The 26,069-nt window shown below is 37.8% G+C and overlaps 1 protein-coding gene across 1 annotated transcript in view; it reads left to right on the forward strand.

The window, feature by feature from the left end:
* Nucleotides 1-26,069, forward strand: part of LOC150078991 (multiple PDZ domain protein-like) — a 798,800-nt gene that overhangs the window by 684,122 nt on the left and 88,609 nt on the right. Inside the window, exon 20 of the mRNA XM_090382913.1 lies at nt 9,659-9,775. Coding sequence (XP_090239039.1) covers nt 9,659-9,775 — 117 coding nt within the window. The remainder of the gene's footprint in view (nt 1-9,658; nt 9,776-26,069) is intronic.

Raw genomic sequence — 26,069 nt, forward strand, 5'->3', positions numbered from 1 at the left:
GTCCCCAGCCTCTTCTGGTCACTCTTGCGACCATGCAGAATATTTCCATATCTTTTGTTTAATGTACTTTAGATGGGGCTGGAAAGACAGATTTTTGTCAATGATGATTCCGAGATATTTGATTTCTGTAGCAAGTTTTATTTTGGTGCCTTGGATTTTCACTTGCGGTGGTCTGGCAAGGTCGAGTCTGCCCTTCAGGAATACCGAGCAGGTCTTACTTGGCGAAATCCGCAGGCAATGGATTGTAGTCCAATTTTGCAAAATACCTATCGCGTGGTTGGCTTTTTCTTCGATATGCGCTCGTGAGTCAGCAGCAACAGTTAGTATCAAATCATTGGCGAAGGCCTGGCCACCGACTTCGCCAATATCAAGGGCCAGGAATTTATTTAAAATCATATTCCATAACAGGGGTCCTAGGACAGAGCCCTGTGGGCACCCCCTGTGGATTTGTCTGGTTAGCTTCCTATACAGTGCAAGTACTTCAGTCGTTCTCTGTGTTAAGTAACTCCTGATGGTGTTATACAGGTTTAGAGGCACTCCAGCCCGCCTAAGTCTCGTGAGGATGTTCGGCCACCAGATGGCGTCAAATGCCCCTGCAAAGTCAATACTGATAACAAGAAAATATTTGGTAGTACAGGCTTCTACTTTATCCAACAGTGTCTTGAGAGCTTCGATCGTGGATTGAATCCAAATTGCATTGTGTTTGTTAGGTTTGCCCCTTCGTGATAGTGGAGTAGCCTCTTGTGCAGCATTCTCTCAAATAGTTTGCTTACAACTGGGAATAAGGCGATCGGATGGTAAGACTCTGGTTTTTCTGGATTTTTCAATTTAAGTTTGATGTTGGAAATTTTCCAGTCATTAGGAACGGGTGTATTCCACCGTTTTATTCACAATTTCCGGTTCAATTAGGTCTGGACCGGGGCATTTTTTGCTTCTGATTTGCATGGCGGCCGCATGCAGCTCATCCACAATGAAGGATGTTTCTTGTTGATCAGTGAAGTTTGAGTCATTTTCTTGACAGATCCGCAGTTGTTCCGGGAGTGTAGGAGTTACCTGTTCCAGGAAGATGGTGTTTAGGATATTGGTCACCGAGTCATCCCACATAGTGGTCAGGGAACCCAATGGGGTCATTGTTGCTTCTGCGACTTCTCCTCTGGGGTGTCTGTTAGTGGCTACTTTATAAATCACTCTATAGGAGTTAGTGTTCCCTGCTGTGGAAACAAGATTTTCCCAAGTTTTGCAGTTGGTATCCTTTATTAATTTTGTGTATCGATTCCTTGTGTCTTTATACCTGTCCCTCATGGCTGCGACCTCAGCAGCCGGCCAAGATCACCAGGCCCATTGGAAGTTTTTCATCGTCTCATTACTTCATTTCTCAGGTTTTCAATGGTGCCTGGCTTTGGGATTTTCGTTTTCATTGCCTGTTCGCTAGCTTTTGTGATGATTTCAGTTACTTTTCTTTGCAGGTCATTTGCCTCTCTGAGTCGGCTCGCAGTCTGGTAGTGCTCCCCAACCTCAGCAGTTAGTTTTTCTTTGAAAGTTTCCCAATATGTCTTATTAACTGCGAAGCGGTTTAGCGATGTTTTCATCATCGGGGTTCTACTGAGTTGATTCTGTATCTGGTATGTAATCACTCTGTGGTCGGACGTGGTCCTGGAGCCTTGGACCATCCAGTGTTTAACGTATCGGGTGACGTTTGCAGTTGCGAATGATACACCTATTATGGCCGCCCACAGAGTGTTACAGAAAGTTGGCAGTTGGTGTGGCAAGTTGAGGTTCTCAAATGTAGTGTTTGCCAAGTGATCTTTCAGGATCTGACCATTTCTCATGGCTCTCCTGTCTGGGATCATGCTGTGCCAGGCCGGGGAGTGGCAATTTACATCTGCCCCTATGATGATTCTCTTATTAGGCAATGTGTCCAAGACAGTCTGGAGATATCTAGTTGTGACGGTTATATCCTCCCCTGGCTTGCAGTACAGGGACACCACAAAAAAAGTGCCCGATAATATGGGCACAAGCAGCCCAGGCCATGCATAGTTGAGATATTCGCGTTACTGTAATGGCTGGGTTTAAGATAATGATGGCCGCCCAGGGGGGTATCTTTGTCAGTTTGGACGATCTTGTAATTGGCTGGATAACCTCATACTTTTTTAACATGCATGTATGGTTCCTGAAGGATCAGTATGTCTGTGTTTTCCTTGTCGCCTTTCTTTCACTGCTCGAGCTCGTTGTGCATTTACTTGCATGATTTTTAGCAGGGCTGTATTGTAGTGGCTGTATTTAGGCCTAGTCCCCATAATTTATTCTTTGTTGGAAAAGACTCTTTGTTTTGAGATAGGTAGGGCATTTGGGGTCTCTGATTGAGTGGTTATGCTCCAGCTTGAGTGCTTTGCAGTTTACGCAGGTCGGTGGTTTAGCCATGTTCGGACAGTTATATTCATGCCCTTTTTCTGAGCAGTGGCCACAGGTGGCAGCAACCTGGGTGCATGTATGGGAGGTGTGGCCATACTGACAGCATCTATGGCATTTGGGCATGGCCATGTGCTCCTGGAAGCTGTGACTTCCCTATTCTATGTAGATCCTGGATTGATGTTTCATTGTTTGCCAGGTGTCCGGCGCAATCTCGTCAACCCAGTTTTTGTTAGTCCCGGTCTTCGATTTCGTTGAGTACTTTGGCTGTACCACAGCCTGAGGTTTCTGATCTGTCAATGCTCCTGACAGGTTTCTGGTATATATTTCCTGTATTAGGATTTGTGGGGTGACTTCTTTGTCTACATTAAAGATAATAATTGATGGTCCTTTCTGCTTTGGTGGATCTGCAGTCAGACCCATGGTAGTTATCTTGGTGTTGGTCAGAATATTCTCCATGTCTTTCTCTGTTTCTATGACAACCTACCTACCTACATTCAAGAAATGTAGGTTTCTACCTACATTTCTTGTCTTTCTTATTGCCTTAATTTTGGTGGTTTTGAAGTCATCTTTGAGGTTCGACATAACTTTGTTTTTCAGCTCTTCGCTGGTCTCTGTAGGTCTTATCACCACATTTGGGGTTTTTATCAGTGGGGGTTTCCTTGGTTGGGCACTCATGGTTGTAGTATTTGCAGTGTTTGAATTCCTCAGCGCTTGTGCGTATGTGGGAGCATGCTGTAGCATTTGGTTTGCCCCACATTCTAGGTATGCCTCCAATATTGTCAAAGGCTTTTTCCTTTGCCTTGCCAGTCTGGAATAGCATGGTCTCCAGTTTTGTCCAGAGGGATACTATCTGCCCCCTGACGCCAGTTGTCACCCTGTTCGATATCTTCCAGGGCAGTTCTAAGTATCAGGGTTTTTCCCAGGACAGTGCCCTCAGGGATTTGTCCTGTTGCTTTGGGTCCTCACCTTGGTGGGGTTGCACGCTGTTTCCATCCTGCGCATTCCTGAACTCAATTTGGCCCTAGAGTCTATATTGAACTTCGGCACTGTTTTCTTATTCATTTTCTGAATAATTGGAGTATCTCCCACATTATTTGTATCATTCTCCTGCTCGGGCTGCCTTCGCTCATTCGGCTCAGCCGTGATTTTGGTTTGTTTTCCACTCACTGTCAATATAGATGGTAGTTTCCACGAAGTTCCCAGAATTCCGGATTACCTAGATGAAAAGGTTAATCAATGCTTTCAACCTAGTGGGTTAGGAGTGGTGAAATTTGATGCCAACCACAAGTCTGTGTAAAATTTGGTGCCTATCAGCAGGCTGGCAAAGTTTTGGGCTTAACCGCTTAGTCACATGAGGGAGGGGGGAACGCCCAAGTGGAAAAATGCTCGTAGAAAGGTGGGGCTACTTTCCCATTAGGTTTTCAAGGGTGCTAGATTCGATGGTGAGGTTGGAATTGCAGGAAGATGCATTGGAGAAAGATTTGTATCTCACCGTGTAAAGTCTATGGTGGAGGGGGGGGAGGAACATAGTAAATCACTAGATGCAGGAAAAATGTTACTCGTTTGAGAATAGTAGAACGATGGAATGCGGTGAGAAGCAGGTGGTCGCAGGAGGGCGGCAGGGGATGTCATGTCCATCCTATTAGTGGAGCCCCTCAGGGCTCAATGTTGGGTCCATTATTGTTTTCTGTATTCATAAATGATACTGATGATGGTATATCAAGCTTAATGTCGAAGTTTGCAGACGATACAAAAGTAGGCAGGGTTGTCAAGGACACTACTGACACTATGCTGCTGCAACAGGATCTGGAAAGGTTGAGCAGATGGGCTGAGAGGTGGCAAATGAAGTTTAACATTGACAAATGTAAAGTACTACACATGGGAAACAGCAACCCCAGAGCAACGTATCAACTCTGTGGTACTACACTGACAGTGGTAGAGAATGAAAGGGACCTGGTGGTGGTTGTGCAGGCAGATATGAAGTTCTCTGAGCAGTGCAGACGGGCTGCAAGAGTAGCTCATGGTGTATTGTCAATGATATATAGGAATTTTTCTAGCAGGGATAAGGAGGTGATTATTCCCTTGTATAAGGCAATGGTCAGGCCACACCTAGAGTACTGTATATAGGTCTGGAGGCCTCATTTCAAGAAGGATGTAGAGATGCTGGAACGAGTACAGAGAAGGGCAACAAGATTAGTGAATGGAACGAAGAGGTGCTCTTATGAAGAAATGCTTAAGTTTTGCAAATTACAGTGTCTGGAGACTAGGCACCAGTGAGGTGATCTGATAGAGGTGTATAAAGCATTGAATGGTTTGAGAATGATCAATGCTGATGGGATTCTTCCTCTTGCTCAGAATAATCACCTGAGGGGGCATAAATTCAAATTGAGGAAAGACAGATGTAGGATAGACGTGCGGAAATTTGCCTTTAGCCAGCGAGTGGTTGGTTGGTGGAACAGACTTCCATCCCTTGTCATGGAAGTTGATAGCTTAAATAAGTTTAAGGCTCAGCTGGACAGGTATTTTGAACGAACAGAGGGGTGAAGTGGAAGTGGTTTTTTTTTTTTTTTTTTTTTTTTTGGCTGATGCTGCATAAGCTTGCTTTCTTGCATCAAATGCCTCTGCTAATGCTATTACTGAAGCAACCACCCTTATGGCTGACAAACTTTGGCATTCACAAAGTTCTCATACATCACAGTCACAAGCTTTACCTTCTAGCAGCTAATCGTTGCATCATGCAGTTCACCATAAATGACTGCCATCGCACACACATAGGTTCTGTATTCTTAGACTTATATTAACAATTAAAAAACTGATGAAGGCAATATACTGTCCGAGGACTCTTTTTGTATTACTGTTTACTGTACGTATTTTAACATTAAACCTGTTTTAACTGCAACTTGTTATGAGTATGGGCTTGGCACACCCAGGGTCCTGAGCTGGATATCATCATTCTTCTCTTTCTTGGTGATTCCTTTCTACTTTCTCTCTCTCTCTCTCTGTCAGGGTAATAGGGAAATTTTTTTTTTTTTTTGCCTGGTGCAGTATAAGCCTCAGGCTTCCTTGCACCATATGGATAATAATAATAATAATAATAATAATAATTTTATTTTTATTTACTGTTCTGCTCTGCTTCACATAGTAAGAAAATATAAGAATAATGAATCCAGAGTGCATAGACCTTTTCAATTATGACCCCCATTATTGTTCCTTGAACAGAAGTGAAGCATACAAGTATACAAGTATCTAATTACTTACTCAGAATTACTCGCTTGTGAATACATTTGCACATGTGACGTCCATAGGGACCACCCCCGAATCCTGTGATGCTCTCATAATTATGGTAAAAAGTTTGCTGACCCTCTTAATAGAATTGGATAGGTCTCCCCTCCCCCAGATGCCTTATTTATGTTTCAATAGTGTCTCTGCCACTTTCCTCTCGGCACCTCTGTAGCCAGGTGGGCAGGCTATGGAGCCCGTCACCACCAAATACGAGGATGCGGAAAGGTCAGGGAATGACCACCGCATATCCCAGAGCAATATGGCCTTAGTTGCTAATGCTCCTAAAAACCAAATAATAACGACAACAATCCCTGGAGCAATATGGCCTTAGTTGCTAATGCTCCTAAAAACCAAACAAACCACTTTCCTCTCCATTATCACAAGATAGTTTAGCTTCGTATAATTTGTTATGCCTCTGGCATCCCCATCCCTGAAAAATTTCTCATGTACAATCATCAATACCAAATATCTATTCAGCAAACTGTGAGCAGCTTTCTCAACAGTTATTCTTTTCATATCTAAAAGACCAATGTGAATCATCCCTTTCCTTCTATTGTTATCATTTGTAAATAAATCTTTGCATTCTTTGCTAGAGACTTATCGTGATTTGCCTTAACTTGCCTAGCCCACTTTGTCACTTAATTACAGGATAGTTTATATCTACTCTAAGTTTCTATATTACCCAATAATTTAAAAGCAACCCACACATTTTTCTTCTCACCACTAGTCTTATCAGTTCATCTGACATTTATTTAGGCCTTAAATTTTAACAGTATCTAATAGTTGGTTTAAATTCCTGGTCACTTCTCTGTTACTTTTCTAAATGATTCCAATTTAGAGTTTGCCCATGGTGATATCATCAGTTGGTCCCATTGAATAGCTTTTAAAAACTGTCCGAAACAATTTTTCTATACTTGGTGAAAGCAAAAATCGTTCCCCTTTCTCTCTTATTGCTACTCTGATATGCTTCTGTAGAAAACATTCATCAGATAAATCCACAAAAGCCTTGCTAGTGTGTGAGTGATGAATCCACAAGTTCCAGTCAATATCTGGAAAGTTAAAAATCCCCCATTATAAGACATTCTGATTTACTGGTACACTGTTTCTTTGTATAATTGTTTTTTATATTCATCACTATCATTAGGCCTATAATACACTCCTACTCTCATTTTTGTTTTCACAGTGGTTACGTCACACCAAATTGACCTAACAGTGAACTGCCACTCATGTTGACTGGATGTGCTGTCTTAGATTTAATATGCTTCTTAAGAAAGAGCCTAACCCCCCATCTGTCCTTTCTGTATACATTATGCTTCCCTTATTCAAATTATGCATCCCTTATGCCTGAGGGACACCACTTCTGTGATATTCCCACAATAACTACATTTGATGACTTGAATACTTCAAATTCATCATCTATTTACTATGCTCCTAGCATTAGTGTACATGCAAGTACACTAATACTAGGAGCATAGGCATAGCATCTGTTCTTGATATTAGTTATGCACCTGTTCTTACTCTTAGTTACCTTAACAGACTCCCCATGTATTTGCCTGTTTCATGATGACTAACAGCAGCAAGGCTTGAAATCCCTTGACACCTTACTTTCCAGGTTGCTGCATGTTCCAATAGAAGCAGTTCAAGAATACTGTACACCTCTGCATGCGGCTCTAGTTAGTGTATTGTTAGTTCTGTTATTATCCCCCCCCAATGCTATCAGTTTTACACAATATTCTTGCATCCCTTCTATTTAAGTGTATCTCATCCCTGTAATCATCCCAGTCTCTCCTGTTAATAAGCACATACCACACTGCTTGTTAAAAAATTCTACCCCATGAGCCTTGCACAGCCCCTCCAGGGCCGAATTATTTGACAAGGCCCTCAGCATATACTCCCTCATATTGTCTCTGGGCAGGATTGCAGACATTTTCAAATTTAATCCTGACTTGTGATGTTTATCATAAAATTGTGATTTACTGGATAATGAAATCCTCGGATCTCCTACTCTTCATATCATTAGTGCTCACCTATACAATGTACCTTTTGTGCTCTAAAAAGATGGTATCTGCTGTACGTCATTTTCTTTTATATCTGGCTTACATACCTACATACCCTGGTCCTATTCCACCAAACTTTTTTGCACAACATATTTCACATTTCCCTGACAATAGAATTACTGACAATTACTTCTTCTTTGGGAACAGCATATTCTGCCTTGGAGATTTCTGCTGTCTTGCCTACTACACAAGTGAGGGCTTTGGCATTGATTTGCACAGCTGAAACATGATGGGCTCCATTTTAATTGCTTCAGGGGCATCCACTATCAAACTCTCATATATGCCTATCAGAACAATGAGTTTGTGTCCTGGTTTCCTTGTCCGAATTTCACCAAACACATGCAAAGATGTCCACCACGGCTCCATCATATCCCATTCCAGATAGGCCTGCAAACATCACACAAGTAGTACATATGCCATACAAGTTATGGCATATGTACTACTTGTGTGATGGGGTAGCACAAATGCATTATGTTAGTAAGCAGCAAACTCTGAATTAGCAAAAATGGCATCAAGTTAGTTAAATTTCATATTATGAATACCTTCACAATGAGTTGCCATGACATTGCACTACTTCGAATAAGTAATGCTTCACCAAAGGCTTCCCCCACCAAAGAAAGGCCAAATAGACCTAAAACAGTGGTGGTATCCACTGAGAATAAGTAACAATAGTCTTCTTCTTTGGTGAAGTATTAGTTATTCGAAGTAGTACAATATCATGGCAACTCGTGAAAATATTCACAATATGAGATTTAACTGAAATGATGCCGTTTTTGCTAATTCAGAGTTTGCTGCGTACTAATATGATGCATTTGCACTAACTTGTACATCGTCTAATTCTTTTGCAGTCTGAGGCTTTAAGCCCTTAAAGCTTAAGCCATTTCAGTAGTACATATGCTTATGAACATTAAGGGCATTAAATCATATTGACAATGTTGGGCTCAAACAGCTAGCAAACAATGTTACTTTTGGCTTTAGTTACAAATTCTGAAAAAAATCGTGATTTTTTTTTTTTTTTTTTTTCTCTTTTATTTTTTTATTTTTATAGGAAACGTATATTTTTTAGAGTGGTATGGAGTGTTTGTTATCAGAAAAAATAAATAAATTATTGCAACCAAGGCTTTTAAGAACACCTTACTCTTACTCTCACTCATACTAATGCAGAGCCGACCGAGCTAGCTGGGTGGGTAAAGTGCTTACCTGGCAACCCAAAGGTCCCAGGTTCGATTCCCGAATTGGGCTTGGATCAAAGTACTGCAAAAACCTTTGGAGGTGCATTATGGCCACAGAAGCCTATGCGCCAACAACTACAAAAAAAAAAACTAATGTAGAACCAAAGGCACCTCTGTAGCCAGGTGGGAAGGAGCAGCAGTGCGTAGCACATGCTTCTTGATTAGACCGGGGTTCGAGCACATCACCACCAAATTCGGAGGTTGTGGAAAGGTCAGGGAATGACCACTGCATATCCCCAGAGCAATATGTCCTTAGTTGCTAATGCTCCTTAAAAAAAAAAAAAAACTATACCAAATTTATGGATTTTTTTTATATTTTGTTATCCTAGAACCAATAAGTTAATTTTATCTTCTGTCCTAATTTTAGAAAATGTTGAATTGTTACCTGTATAAATAAATTTCTCTTGTGCTTTCTTGGACATTAAAATTGTTCGCTTCCTGTGATTAATTGTATTTTTGTGTTTAACCAGCATCGGCTCTCTGTCAGAATGGATAATCATGGTTACACTGTGATGTATTAATACATTACAGTGGAACCATGATTATCAACATTAAAAGCATCTTAATGTATTAATATTTAGATGTATTAATATTTAACATTTAGATACTTTTAAGAATCATTGTAAAATTTATATATATTTATTTCGGTAATTACTAATGGCTAAATTTCTTAAGGTCAAAGGTGGTATATCAGAAGCAGATGGCAGATTAATGCAAGGTGATCAAATTTTAGAAGTTAATGGTCAAGATTTGAAAAATGCAACTCAAGAATATGCAGCAGCCATATTAAAAGTATGCGTCTTTTTTCCTTAATAGAATTACTTATTGCAAATGTTTTATTATATACATGCAAATATTATTTTCATATATACTTTTGTATTGTATTCAGATACCAAATCCCAAAAATAGATATCACTGCACAAAACAGGGTAGAAAAAGAAAAAAAAAGAATGATGGCATCTCCTATGAAAATGGAAGAGCAAGTGGAAAAGAAAGTTAGTCTAAAAATCGGTCATTTGCTCCCTCTGCCATCAGGGGTCTCCACCTTGAGCACTTGATGTAGGTCAGTAAGGGAATTGCAGTGGTAAGTCTGGGATAACCCTGGGATACAGTGATAAGCCTGGGATACTTCCTTTCTGCAAGGATTCCCTGCAGAAAGGAAGTATAGTCAGGAAGCTCCCATCCTCAGCCTATGCCCAGGAACAGCCCAAAGATATTCCTTCCTGACATAAAGTCAGAGACTGAAGTAGACATGAGAGAGAGGTGATAGAAGGTGGTTAGCATCTTGTTCTCAGGGATTCAGTGGAGAAATGGAATATCCTGTTAAGGAAGAGTTGAAAATTATGCATTCTGGAACAAGGTTAGAGATAACCAAGGAGAAGCATAAAGTCTCTATAGATATCAAAGTGTCTTAGAAATAGGTGTCGAATGATATATTTACTATAAGGATCCACAGAGGTTTGTCCCTCCTCTATGAGAGGAGACCATATCAACAGAGATGTAAATCTCACTCTGGGCAAGTGTCCTAGGTTCTACAGATGAATACAACTCTGGGGGATTGTGTTCATCTATAGACTGAGGACAGGCCCTCGGTCTATAGTTATCTGAAGAGGAAAGAGTCTCTAGGGAGAGGGGTACTGGATAGGCATTAGTATCTGGGGCTTAAGGCAGCAGATCCAGGGGGAAAAGAAAGTGTATCTCAGAAAAGAACAGGAAAAGATAGTCTAGTAGGTCTTGGGACAGTCATAGTAGAAACTTAGGTTCTTTCTGGGCACCCAAGCAGTTTCCAGAAGTTGTTTGCAATTTGGTATGGTTTCTGGTAGGGTCCACCAAAGGATTTATTTCTTGTTCCACATAAGAGACTGTGATTGCAAAAATGAGATACTACCGTGGCCTGAGGCCCAAGGTGATATTCTCGTGCAGGCAATTCCAGTCATCAAAATCCATCCTGACAACAACAATAAAGTTCTATAGTAATCATGTTTACTCATTAAGATGTTTACTCATTAAGTGCCACCAAAGATATTTACTCATTAAGAAAACTGCATGGTGTTTTACACCATGCAGTTTTCTTAATGAGTAAACATCTTTGGTGGCACCTACTAAATTTCAGACATTAGTAAAATCATAATGATTTTGCAACGTGGAAATGAAGTCATTTCCATCTTATAATTAATCAAAATGGAGTCAGGAGAGGAGATCATGCAATGGATCATGGGAGGTGATCTTGGATGTGCTCAGAGCTGGCATAAATCAGCTGATTGCGGAAAAATGTTTGATTCGGGGCATACCACTTACGTGAATTTGGGCAAACCATTGCCACCTGTGGCAGAATCCTTTTGGTAACCAGAGAAATGGATATCTTGCAAAATTTAAAGTAAAGTAATGCTTTTTAAGCAAAGGATCATGGGAGGTGATCTTGGATGTGCTCAGAGCTTCCATAAACCAGCAGGTTGTGGAAAAACCTTTGATTTGGGGCATACCACCTAGGTGTTATTCCCCAAATCATAAACTAGGGAGGCTGCCAGGTGTAATGACTGTGCTTTGGGAACTTTAAAGTGAACATTTTGTGTATGCAAATATCAATCGTTCCAAGGTTTTCACCTTGGAAGGAAAAGGAAACACTGTGAACTGTTGTGTAACCAACTACCTTCCTTTTTTTTTATTATTATTAATATAATTGATTATCAAATGCTTATTGATTAATATTTATTGATCTATGTTTTTGAAATGAGAGAAACATTAATTGTCAGAATGTAATTAATGCATGATCATACTCATTTTTTATACACTTGACTATATTTATAAACTCTACAGTTAAATATTTGTGCTCATTGTGAATATTGAGAGAAAGTGAATGTTTCACAAAATCACTACTATCCGTCACTAGTATTTTAACTTAGAGTGAAAAAGAAGAGACACCACAATGATGGTATATTAATAAAATTTAGTTTTGCTTTTGTTATAATACAAAGTTTGAAGCTGTTAATTTTCTTTTACTAGGGAAAAAAATGATATATGCAGTGATGCCCAAAAAAAAATTGCATTACCTCATTTTTAGGTTCTTTGTCTTTATACTGACAGCTAATCTTTTAGAAATAACTGAAAGAAAAAACATAAATAAATAATAACAATACACAAATGAAACTGCTAATTGCAGAAAAATTTCCTTTTATGCATTATGGCAAAAATGCAATGAACTAAGTACTTTTACCCAAATTAACAGCATGTTTCTTATGGTTCATATAATAATGAAAATTATATAAAAGCAGTGATTTTTTTTTTTTTTCATGACTTTGCTCACACTAGGATGGCAGGCAACTATATAACCAAAAAACACATATGTTCTACATGCAGAATGTTTCACCGTGGAAACGATACAATCAGGCAGAGCTGTGCTGAGAGTGAGGCAAATGAGGCCCTTGCCTCAGATTAAAAGCTGAAAGGGGTGCCAAAAGAAATATTAAATAATTGCCAACATTACCATGATTAACAGTAGGATGCAATTTTTAATTCTTGCCTCAGGTACTAAAATGGCTCGGCACGGCCCTGCAATCAGGATGAAATTCTTCTCCTCTTCTTTATCTAATAGTCTGCTGGCCATCCATTCATGCAAGTTGAATTTTGATTCATTAGAGAAAATAATACATTTCCACTGATCCTGAGGCCAAGAACATGCTCTTTTGCCCACTTTAAATGCTGGCTTTCATTTTTTGTGTCAAAAGTGACTTTTTTCTTGTGTGACATGCTGTTAATTCATATGAGAAAAGGCATTTGCGTACTGTAGCAGTACTTGCTTTTACTCCTATCAATGAGAATCTATTATTTTGGACACACACTGACCAAATATCTCTCCTACTCTGCAGAAGATATTCATGGAAGTCTACTTCTTTTGTTTCTTTCTGTTTAGACTGCCAGTTTCTGATAAGTTCATAATAAACATGCCACTGTTCACTGATTACAGTGAACCTTTTAGATATTTCATGGGTAGAATGTTACTCTGCATTCAGTGCAGTGCAGCAGCAGCAGCATTTTTCTTACATGGTGTTAATTGAGAAAACTTAGCCATTGCAGTAGCACTGAATACTGAGCTCATGGCATATACACTTTATTTACACTGCTGTAAGGATGATGCAATCATTTATGGCACATATCATCTAAGAGAGCTTGCAAGAGTTGGATGATGCAATAGGGTAATGCTATTAAAAAACAAAATATATACAGTAGATTCCAGTTATTTGGGCCATTGGTTAATCGGGGCAGCCGTTTATTTGGGCCAAATCTTAAAAAACAGAACCCAGTCAAGAAAATAGCCAGGGTTTACTTCACTTAATTGGGACAACGTGCCGTTTAATCGGGGCAGGAGACCGCTGCACTGGAGATTACCCCTACGATTGTCTGCGACCGTACCACGTAGTTCGGTCAGATTTGTGGAGGTCACAGCCATAAAACAATAAAAACAATTAGCAATCACCTGTTTATTTGGCTTTTCTGTTAATGCAGTCAATCTATCATAAATGGATAGTAAACTCGATCTTATTGAATTTGCAATAATACCGACAGCTGGAATTCTGTGGGTTATTATGGTGAAATGTGTTTTCACTTCCATAGAATATTCAATCATATAAAAAAAAATTAATTTTCAGAATCTTCTCTTCATTCCTATTTTTAAAGCTTCATAACTTGTTATTCCATTCTCACTTGCGCGTATTGTGTTACTTGCAGTTTGTGTGGGTGCGCCCCTGTAGCCAGGTGGGAAGGAGCAGCAGTGCGTAGCACACGCTTCTTGATTAGACCGGGGTTCGAGCCCGTCACCACCAAATACGGAGGATGCGGAAAGGTCAAGGATTGACCACCGCATATCCCGGAGCAATATGGCCTTAGTTGCTAATGCTCCTAAAAACCAAATAACATAACATATAACAGGCAGTTTGTGTGTGCCATGTTCTTTGTTATTGGTTGCTTATCATTTTACTGTTTTAAATTTTAACCCCCACCCACAAATTTCAGTGAACAGAAACGTCAACTAGTTAGTATGTACATATTAATTATTCTGATTATCACGTATATTCTTCCGATTTTCACATATCATTTAATTTTTTAATTGGTAAGGTAATAAAGGGTAAATTTGTGCTTAATATATCTTTACTTTTATAGTCTGTGGATAATATTCCTCCTATTTTCGCTAATTAGAATCGCTGTTTAATAGAATTAAAATTTAATTCACAAACATGATCACAATGACCGGTGCTTACTGCACATCATATAATGAATGGTACTTTACTATGGTGAGTCGATCGTAACGTGATTTAATTGTAAAGTGGGGCTCCATTGTATTTTTAACTATTTATGTGAAACTTCGGATAATTGGGGCAGCCGCTTAATTGGGCCAAAATGCACTAGTCTTGATGTGTCCCAAATAACTGGAATCAACTGTATTATCAAATTTAACAGAAATTGTGTTAATTTTGCAAGTAATGCAAATTTTTTGAACACCCCTGTAGTTTGTGCTTAGAGATTGGTTATTGTAACAAGAAAATCAGTGGGTGAAATTTGCCTTCTTTTATGTGCTGTATTGATGTTGCTTCTAATGTGTTAAAGTTATGCCTACTTTAATACAAACTTTGAACAGTAATGGTAAAGAGAATGGAAGATTTATGTGCAATATATTTCTCTGGGATTACTCCCTTTAATAAAGATAAGTTTGTGAATCGCATTTCCACCCCCCCCCCTTATTATTAATATTTTTTAACTTCAGTAATCATTTTGTTGATGGTACTGGAATTTTAAAGCATGTTTAGGTCATTTCTAATGACACAAACCAATGGACCACTGTAAGTCATTTACTAAAGGTGAAGTTTTTTTGTAAATTAAAGGCTAGCAGCAAAAACACACTTAAAAAAAAAAGATATTTGAATGCTCATTAACAATTTCTGAATGCTTTCCGGAATTTACTCTGGAAAAAAAAAAAGCCTGTGTATTGCAAAGCATTGTGTCCAGTTATCTGTAACCTAGGTGTAAGCTACATAATAAAAAAAAGTTTGGCGCTATTAGGTTTAATGAAGCCAGTGATTGTCAGTCTCTTTTTTTTTTTTTTCACATGTTTCAACTGTATGTGTGTGTGTGTTATAACAATATGTTGTAAATCAGTTGTAAATTTTTAAAGCCTAAATATATAATCCTTTTATTATTTTATAGAAGCAATTTCTGCTTATATCTCCAACACTTTTTATGCTCATATGTCATGTTAACAGTGGCCAGAAATGAAATCTTTATGAGCCTGTGTTTAATTTAGTATGGGAATCCCATACTAAGCTAAACTTTATAATTTTGGGAAAAAAAATATTCCTGTTTGTATGACAAACTCAAACAAAAAGGCAGAGTTATTGAGCCATATAATTTAGTAGTATTTTATTAAATCTTTTATTGCATGCTTCTGTTTTTACATAAAGACAGAGCATTATTACTAATCATAGTTCGAATAGCCTTGGCATGTGGTTCACATGTATAATGAAATATCAACATACAAAATTACAATAAAACAAATTAAAATAAATCTGATTAGGTAGCACTAATATGGGATACAAGATTAATGAAAGGGTAAACCTCCTTACTCAAGTTCCCATCAGGATCTTGAGCATCAGAGAAGGAGGGATTTGCAACCTATCTGAAGTCTCTTTGTTATGATTTTAACGTACGAGGGGGTATTAAAATGTTCATACCCTTATTTAGAAATAATAGCCCTATAAAGGTGAAACTTCACAGGAACTTTAATTATTTTCTGTGTACTCTCCATGTATAATAACGCATTTCTCCCATCTATTGATCAATTGTTTAATGCTTTGATCATAGAAATCCTCACTTTTTGCCTGAAACTGCAATTCCACTTCATTAGCATTAGCATTAGTAGAGGCATATGATGCAAGAAAGCAAGCTTATTCAGCATCAGCCAAAAAAAAAGCGCAACCAACATTGATGACTTCCTGAGATGAATGAAAGCAGCGTCTACACAATGGTTTCTTAATTTCTCGAAACAAGAAGTCTGATGCAGGAGAATAGGGTGGGTGCTGCGGTAGCACAAATCCAAAAGTTAGCGAGAACATTGCATTCAACATTACTTCTGCAAAGGTGTGAGCAGTCTTGGAACCCATCGTGTGGGGACCTTAGACACGTGCAGATGCTCATGTAAAATGCTGTGGGCAGACTCATAACATTCCCACTGCATTTGCAATGAAATGAATTGTCACATGTCTGTCACTCTGCACCAGCTGCTCAACCTTTGCAACCATCTCACTTTCTTGGCTCATCAAAGACGCTTATCTCGTCAAAGACGCTTGGCTCGTCAAAGAGCTTTCTTTCCCTGAAAATGCACAAAGTTGATCACTGCTTGATACTCCACTTTCTCAACCATAGCATTCTTCCTCAGATTCCAGGCTCCACCTCTGGTGTATACGATGAAATTTCACATGTTAGTTATTGAATATGTAGACAACTCATTAAAAATGACATCTTCCTACTGATGTTTTACCTTGGCCAGGTTATGAATTTTTTGATACCCTCCTCGTATACAGTCAGTCCTCGTATAACACGTGTTTAAACTACACAAATTCTATCATACACGATTTATAAATAGGGGAACGATATATTATATAACACGAACTGAATTCGCTTATGCACGATTCGCATTTGTGTTTACAAGAAATGGCAGTCGAACACAGAATCACCCCAACTGAACGCAACACGATAGGAATGAAGAAAAGATTCTGAAAATGTATTTATGTTTTTTATATCAGTGAAGGGGGAAACGCATTTCACCATATTAACGTAAAAACCAACACAATTCCAGCTATCGGTATAATCACAAATTCAATTAGATCGAGTGTACTACCAGTTTATAACAGATTCCGCTAGCAGAAATGCAACTGGAAATTGTTTTTATTGTTTTATGGTAGTGTAACCCCTAGAAATGTGCTTTAGTAAAATGTGAGGTGTTAATAGTGTATCTCTGCCTTTATGGTGTTGTTTATTCAGTTGCTACACGCACACAGCTTTGTGTATGTGTACGCCTCTTCGTTTTGTAATTGTGTTTATTCCCTAAAAAATTAGTAAAATACTTAAAAGGTGTGAAAAGGAAGCGTCCTGGTGAAGACACTGTAGATTCAGAGAGAAAAATAAAAGCAATATCGATAAACAGAGGCGGACTGGATCAAAAATTCTTATCCGGGAAAATTTATAGTGGACTCATACTATGGTTTATGGCCAAAATCACAACGGCTTCCAGCCCACCGGGGTTTCCCCTGTAAGGCTTATGGCCAGTCCGCCTCTGTCGATAGAGAAAAAATATGAAATTGTGAAACGCTTTGAGCGAAATATTAGACCATGTGATATTGCACGTACTCCAGACCTAAATGAGGCAACGCCGTAAATTACAAAGAATGCAGAGAAAATAAAAACAACTTTCATAGCAGGAACAATTAAAAGTGTAATTAAAATCCATTAGATTAAGACACAAAGAATTGGAAGAAATGAAACGACTGTCATCTGTTTGGATAGAAAATCAAACAAAAAACAAATTTGCTTACAATAGAAGCAAAAGCATTAGAAATATTACGTAATATTCATAATAAAATACTTATTAGCATTAGTAGAGGCATACGATGCAAGAAATATGCAGGCTTATTGTTGGAAGCCTTGTTGCAAGCTTATGCAGCACAGCCAAAAAAAACCCCTTCCACTTCACCCCTCCATTCGTTCGAAATACCTGTCCAGCTGAGCCTTAAATTTATTTAGGCTATCAACTTCCACAACAAGGGATGGAAGTCTGTTCCACCAACCAACTACCTACTGGCTAAAGGCAAATTTCCGCACATCTATCCTACATCTGTCTTTTCTCAATTTGAATTTATGCCCTCTCAGGTGATTATTCTGAGCAAGAGGCAATATCCCATCAGCGTTGAGCATGCTCAAACCATTTAAGGCTTTATACACCTCTATCGGATCACCTCGCTGGTGCCTAGTCTCCAGACACTGTAATTTGCAAAACTTAACCTTTCTTCGTAAGAGCAACCCTTCGTTCTTGTTGCCCTTCTCTGTACTCGTTCCAGCAGCTCTACATCCTTCTTGAAATGAGGCCTCCAGACTTCTATGCAGTAATCAAGGTGTGGCCTGACCATTGCCTTATACAAGGGAATAATCACCTCCCTATCCCTGCTAGAAAAATTCCTGTATATCATTGATAAGACACCATGAGCTACCTTTGCAGCCTGTCAATGCTTAGAGAAAATTCATATCTGCCTGCACAATTACCCCAGGTCCTTTTCATTCTCTACCACCGTCAGTGTAGTACCACAGAGTTGATACGTTGCTCTGGGGTTGCTGTTTCCCATATGTAGTACTTTACATTTGTCAATGTTAAACTTCATTTGCCACCTCTCAGCCCATCTGCTCAACCTTTCCAGATCCTGTTGCAGCAGCAGCATAGCGTCAGTAGCGTCCTTAACAACCCTGCCAACCCTTGTATCGTCTGCAAACTTGGACATTAAGCTTGATATACCATCATCAATATTATTTATAAATACAGAAAACAACAATGGACTGAACACTGAACCCTGAGGGACCCCACTAATAACACTAGTCCACGATGAGCAGTGTCCATTGATTACCACTCTCTGTCTTCTCTGTCTCAACCATCCCTTTATCCATAGCAGCAATTTTGCCTCCAATGCCACACTGCTCCAATTTGTGCAGCAGTCTTCCATGTGCAACAGTATCAAAAGCCTTTCTAGGATCCAAATATATTTCCAAATTATTCCCTGCATCCAATTCTTTTGTGACTACATCATAGTATCCAATCAAATTGGTCACGCAAAACCTTCCCTTAACAAAACCATGCTGTGTCTGAGCTATAACTGAATTCTTGTCAAGATGATCCTGCAGTGCTTCTTTAACCAGTGCTTCCGTTAATTTTCCTGTAACAGAAGTTAAACTCACAGGTCTATAATTACTTGTGTCAGCCTTTGATCCTCCTTTGTGAAATTGGGGTTACATTTGCACATCTCCAGTCTGTGGGTACCTCCCCTGAATCCAAGGAAGCTCTCATAATTATGGCTAATGGATTGCTTACTTCCTTTGCTGCCTCCTTTAATATAACTGGATAGATCCCATCCACCCCAGGTGTCTTTCTTGTATTTATCTTCAACAATTTCTCCTCCACTTTACTCAATTATTACAAGATCATCTAGCTCACTGCCAGTGTTTACTTCATTTATGGCATTCCCCTTCCTGAATAACTCCTCATGTGTGACTGTAGATGCAAAATATTGGTTTAGTTTGTTAGCTACCTGAGCAGGATCATGAACAGTTGAACCATCAATATCAAGTGGACCAATCTGATTCATCCCCTTCCTTCTAGAGTTTACATAAGTAAAGTACTGTTTACTGTTTTTCTTTGCATCCCTTGCCAAAGATTTCTTGTAATCTGCCTTTGCCTGCCTAACCTCCTTTGTAACTTGGTTACAGATCAACTTATATCTATCATAGGCTTCTGTGTCACATGTTAATTTATATGTATTCCCTGCATTTTTCTTCTCTGCCATATGTCTCATTAGTTCATCTGACATCCATTTAGGCCTGAACTTTGAACAATATTTCTTAGTTGGTATGTAAAGCCTAGTACAGTGATGGCGAACCTTTTTGAAGAGTGGGTCAATTATTTTTATTTCTTTTTTTAAATACGAGCCCGTGAGTCATAAGTTAGTGGCCTCAATTAGAAAGGAGGGTGGGGGGTGAAAAGGGTACCAATTATTTGGAAACATCAAACATTTTGTTAAGAGATAAAGTTGACAGTCGATTCTTTTTGGTTCTCACTTTTGAAATAATCCAAAAAAGATTTTAGTTTCCTTTTTGATTTATAACTTTAACTTTTGCAAGTGAAGAGCTAAAAAAAAAGTAAATATCGAAACTTGATTTGATGCCTTGTACCGCACCAGGTGACATCATGACCAGTATTGCCTCTGCACAAAGTATTTGAATGGGCAAGGAATAAAAGAAAACGCTTTTATTTTGAAATATTCTTCATTAATAATTAACATAATTACTTGTTTGTTTGTTTCAGGATTTATTGGGCGCATCGGCAACTATGACCATAGTGCGCCAAACATAATTACAGATACAGTACGTGTAATAAAGTTGATAAAAGTATATTTAATGCGAAATTTGTTGTTGCTTACTTTCAGACAGTTTCTTAATATTAGGTACATACTTCGCGTTCATTACTTTGATACATTTTGCAGTCAATTCATTTCCAAGTTTATTCCTGTTGGAAGATTTAACAAAATTCATTGAGGAAAACAATTTTTCACATGAATATGTGGACCCGAACGTTGTGAGAAGAGCGTTAGCCAGTTTCCTCATACATGAAAAATTGTTCGGTAAAGAATACCATGCGTTTAATATAATATTTTCAACTTTTAGTGTGGAATCTTCATTAGGCCTATCTGCATTACTTTCTGAAATTTTTCCTTCTACTTCGAAAATCAAGTTTTCAAATTTATTTTTCCACACTATGCTGCTTTAGAATTCAATTAATTCCATTTCTAAGTTAGTGATACCTAGCCACATAAAATCGTTTAGCTGCATTGTATCGTACTCTGCTTTATGTGGGCATAAAATAAAGCGAAATGTATTTTCCAAACTTTTAAATTGATTATATCTCTCATGGAAAGCTTGTAGCTGCACCCTCAGGCACGTTGTTTGCTGTTTTGTAGCTGTTAATAATAATAATAATAATAATAATAATAATAATAACAAAATGGTTAAATATTTTTTAATTGCATTTTCTTGAATGTCAAGAATATTTTCAAAATCTTTAGTGTTTTGAAAATGTTTTTGTAATTGAGGAAAATATTTCATGGTGCTCATTTCCAAATCTTTAGTAAAGATGTCAAGTTTTTTCATAAATATTTTGATATTTTCAAACATCATTAATGCAATTTGTCCATGTCCCTGAAGTTTTTTATTCAGTTCATTGAAATGCTGAGTGATATGACATAAGAACATTATATCATTTAGCCAATCTATATTTGAAAATTCGTCATAACTATTGTTTTTTTCATTCAAAAAGAGCTTTATTTCGTCTAATAAAATGACAAACCGATTAAGAACTTGGCCGCAACTGAGCCATCGAACATTGTTGTATGTCAAAATCCCAGAATATCGGCACTCAATTTCCTCTAATAATTGTGCAAATTCTCGCTTATTAAGTTTATAAAGTTGATAACTTTAATTACAACTGGCATTACATTAGACGCGTACGTCAAGTCTGCCTCTTAGTCCAATACTGTACTGCGAGAGTACGAGCTGGTAACTTTGTACTAACCCGATACATCTCCGTTCTTCAATGCAACGACAAATCGCACCAAGTTTATGTCAAAATGTAATGAGTCACCCACACGCGTAGTTTAATACAATAGAACACTTCTTTGCCGAAGCGCGACGTCCACATTCCTCTTGGATTTTTGTTATTTTTTATTTATATATTTTATTTATTTTTTTTATAAATCTGACATTACATGTTTATATTTTATAATTGTTTAATATTTTCGATTATCTTTTCTCTCTGTTATAATTAAAAAAAGTGGGCCAATATTACAATAAACGCGTGCGCGTGGGTTACTTACAAAGCCTTCGTGGGTCAGTATCTGACCCACGTGTCATAGGTTCGCCACCATGGGCCTAGTAGCTTCCAATATAAGTTATTTGAATGCTTCCCATTTTGAGTTTGCTGTTGGTAACATCATCAGTTCGTCCCACTGTATAGAATTTAAATACGTCTCAGACCATCGTAGTTGCCTTTACGAAAGCAATAACCCTTCCCTTTATCCCTGATGCCACTTCAGCACACTGTGATCACTGTCACCTAGTGGTTCCTGTATCTGCAGATTCTTAATGCAAGAAGAATCACTACTGATAATCAAATCAAGAGTATTGTTCCCTCTAGTTGCCTCCCGAACATGCTGCTATAGAAAACAATCATCCAGTCAATATCTGGGAAATTCCAGTCAATATCTGGGAAATTCCAGTCAAGATTCCAGTCAATATCTGGGAAATTAAAATCCCCATTATAAGACTCTCTGATTTACTGGCCCACTCTATTTCCCTGTACAGTTTCTTATTATACTCATCAGAGTCATTAGGCCTATAGCACACTCCTACTCTCAATTTTGATCTCCCAATGCTTACGTCACACCAAACTGACTTGACACTGCACCTCCAGCGATGTCGACTGGCTTCACTTCCTTGGATTTTGTGTTTCTTAACTAATAGCATAACCCCTCCTTCCTTCCTTCCTATCCTGTCTATCCTTTCTGTACACATTGTACTCTCCAAATTCCAGTTCTGCATTCCTTATATCTGTGTGACACAATGTCTTTGATATCCCAACAATATCCGCCTTTGACGCTTTGAGCAGTACCTCAAATTCATCAGATTTATTTACCAAACTCCTAGCATTGGTGTACACGCAAGTATACATGCACCTGTTCTTTTTCTTAGTATTTATTACGATTTCATACGTATTTTATTATGATTATTTATTGTGTTTGATAATGTTTTGGTTACAAATGTGTGTTCAGTCTTGGGTGGTCAGCACCTCACCCTATTTTTCCCATAGAGCCTGTTGTTTATATTGCACGATTTTGCATTGCACAAGGGTTTCTAGGAACACAACTATTGTGCTATACAAGGACTGACTGTAAATTTCAGAAAAGCTTAAGACACCTTCTATATTCAATTCTGCAAATTACACCATCTGTAGATTAGGTACATCTGATTGAAGTGTTTTAGGCTTTGAATTGGTTGGGTAATCTCATTGCTGATGTCAACTTTCCTGTTGCATTGCTTAGACTACACGCAGGAGGGAGTACGTATCGGATTCAAATTGAGGAAAAATGGCTGCAGAATGGATGTGTGGAAATTTTCCTTCATCCAGTGGGTAGTTGATTGGAATGAACTTTCATCTGGCATTCTTGAAGTGAGTAGTTTGAATAAATGCAAGGAAGAATAAAAACTCTCAGCAGGTGTTATGGAAAGTTCTGTTTTGATTTGGTGTTTTTTTGTTGACAGTTTAAGCTTGCTTTCTTGCATCATTTGACACTATTGATACTAATGCTAATAAAAGACTGCTGTATAAATTGGAACACTGTGGCATTAGAGGGTAAGTTATCACTATAAATTAAGGGATGGTTGAGGGGGAAAGAGAGATAAAGTTTGTAAATGTCTAGTGCTCCTCTTGGACACTGTTGTTATAAGTGCAGTACCAGAGGATTCAGTACTGGACCCATTATTGTCTTCAGTATTTATTAATGATACCAATGAAGGCATATCAGGCTTAATGTCTAAATTTGCAGATGATATGAAGGTTGGTAGGATGGTTAATGGCAATAATCTGGGTATGCTACTGCAAAAAGTTCCTGAAAAATTTTGTCAGTAATAATAATAATAAAGACAAAAAAAAAAACAACAACACATTTTGTACATCAGTTAAACAAAACAAAGGGAACTACCTACTATAGCAACACCTCTGCCACATGTCAGCCAACGTGTGAATTTCAAATTACATATTTGAGTAGCATGTTGTGTACAGGATGCTGAAAAAAATATTAGCACATTAAGAGAATGATTTTTTTAGAAAGTTATAACAAGTTTTACTGGTGGTTAACCTTGAGCTAGAGTATAAATCATTGTTGCAATTGAAATAATGACGTGGAAGCTGCAAGGTGCTGCATGATAGAGCATGAAAAGTTAGAAAAATGATTGTGTAGAACCTGTCGTGTTCTTTTATACTGTCAAAGATAAACATAAAAACATTACTTCAAAAAACAATTTGAGTAAAATTATATCTGTATTTTGGAAGGTACAGAAAGTTTCAGTTATTAATCTTGAACTAACAATTCATTTTGGAAGGTACAGAAAATTTCAGTTATTAATCTTGAACTAATAATTCATGCGAAAACTTTCTTCAAAGCATCTGTCCTGCACAATTATTGTTGAGTTAAAAAAAAAAACTGTCAGAGATTGGTTCACCTTCACCCAGATTTCAATGCATTTCCAAGTGCATTGAAACCTAGGTGAATATTTCAAAATTTTATGATTGCAGAATAGTATTATTAGTGGTAAAATGATACAAGGAAACAAGTTTATACAGCTTCAACTGTTTAAGAAACAATGACAAGAGGGAAAAAAAAAAAAAAAAACTCATTTAAGATCTCCATTGCTTCAAATAATTTACACTGTCCTTCATTAAATTTATTCAAACTACCCTATTCGACAGATCAAAGCTGTCCTTTATCAGCTTATATCTCATAGTGTGCATTGTGTAAGGAAGAGATGCAGTCAACAATTATTAGTGCTACATTTACCTTGTGAAATGGTTGCCAAGTGTCTGAATGTGATGAACAAATGTTGAAATGTACTTTTTGTGATTTGTGAAAATGAAATGTCTCTTCACAAAATTGTTTTTTTTTATTAGTGGTAAAATGATACAAGGAAACAAGTTTATACAGCTTCAACTGTTTAAGAAACAATGACAAGAGGGAAAAAAAAAAAAAAAAACTCATTTAAAACTCATTTTTGTTTTTTTTTCACCGCTCTCATAGTACTATTGCATCATATAATTATAGATATGCTTTAGTAAGGAAAATAATTTGCCCTTTCAAAATATGTGAACTTCTCCATTAACACAGCTAGTATTCAAAACTTTTAATTAGCTTATTTTTTAATGAGGCTACCGAGTAAAAAAATATATAAAAAAATGGAAGTACATGTGATGGTAGAATATAAATAAAAACTTTCAATGTAGCTGTTTATAAAATCAAGATTTAAGTGAGAAGATGAACATCTTTTAATATGCATGAAGTTCATGCAAAGTTATTATGAAAAATTGGTTACTAGTTTATCTCATTTGATGTAGTATATATGTGTTTTTGTAAAGTTAAACAAAATATGTTGAAATTTGTGTACTACCATAAAATGTGTTCCCAACAAGATTTACAGGCCTAAAATGTAATGCACACATATATAATATTAATAACTAATAAAAAAAAAAAGTAAAGGTAAACTGCAGCCATTATCAACCCACTGCTGGATGGAAGCCTCCTCAACGATTCATGTTGAGGGAAATGGACCATAATCTGCCACGCTGGGTTGGCAGATCAACCATATTTTGCAGTCAGCTGAGCTTGAACCCCAGTTTACCCAAGAAGTGTGTTCTACTACACTCCTGCTCCTGACCACTTGGCTACAGAGGCCACTAAAAGTAAACTACAGCCATTATCAATGCACTGCAGGATGGAAGCCTCCTCAGTAATTCATGTTGAGGGAATTGGACCATAATCTGCCCCGCTGGTCCAGTGCTGGGTAGCAGATCGACCATATTTAGCAGTCAGATAGACAGGGCTTGAACCCCTGTCTACTCGAGCGTGTACTACTACACTCCCACTCTTGACCACTCGGCTACGGAGGCTTCTAAATAACTAATATGTAAAATTATAATTATTCAAAATTATTATATTTATACATTACACCATAAATAGTGTTGGGCCACCCTTTGCTCTTAAAACAACTTGTATTCTGTGTGGAATAGATTCAAATGAATCGTGAACTATCTTAAGAAGAAATGTGGACCATTCTTCATGGAGGAATATTTCAAGTTCTTTGAGTGATGAAGGTGGTGGAAACATGCTTATCACACTCCTTTCCAATTATGCTTATAGTTCCTTAATAATGTTTATATCTGGTGATTGTGCAGGCCATGGGAGATGTTTAGCCTCAGTTTTATGTTCCACAAATCAAGATTGGACACATCTGAATGGGTGTATTGGAGCATTATCATCTTGAAACATGTCATTGTTTGTAGGAAACAATGTTTGTAGCATGGGATGAATGTGGGTGACTCGAATATCAGGGGAATCAGTTGCAGTAATTTTTCCAGGATGATGGTAAGACCTAGATAATACCAGCATATTGCTGCTCAAATCATTGTTGATCCTCCTCCATATTTGACTGTTGGCCCAAGACTGTGAAGGATGAT

This window comes from Mastigoproctus giganteus, chromosome 10, assembly GCF_048544385.1.
Source record: "Mastigoproctus giganteus isolate SK-2022 chromosome 10, ASM4854438v1, whole genome shotgun sequence".
NCBI classification, from domain to species: Eukaryota; Metazoa; Arthropoda; class Arachnida; order Uropygi; family Thelyphonidae; genus Mastigoproctus; species Mastigoproctus giganteus.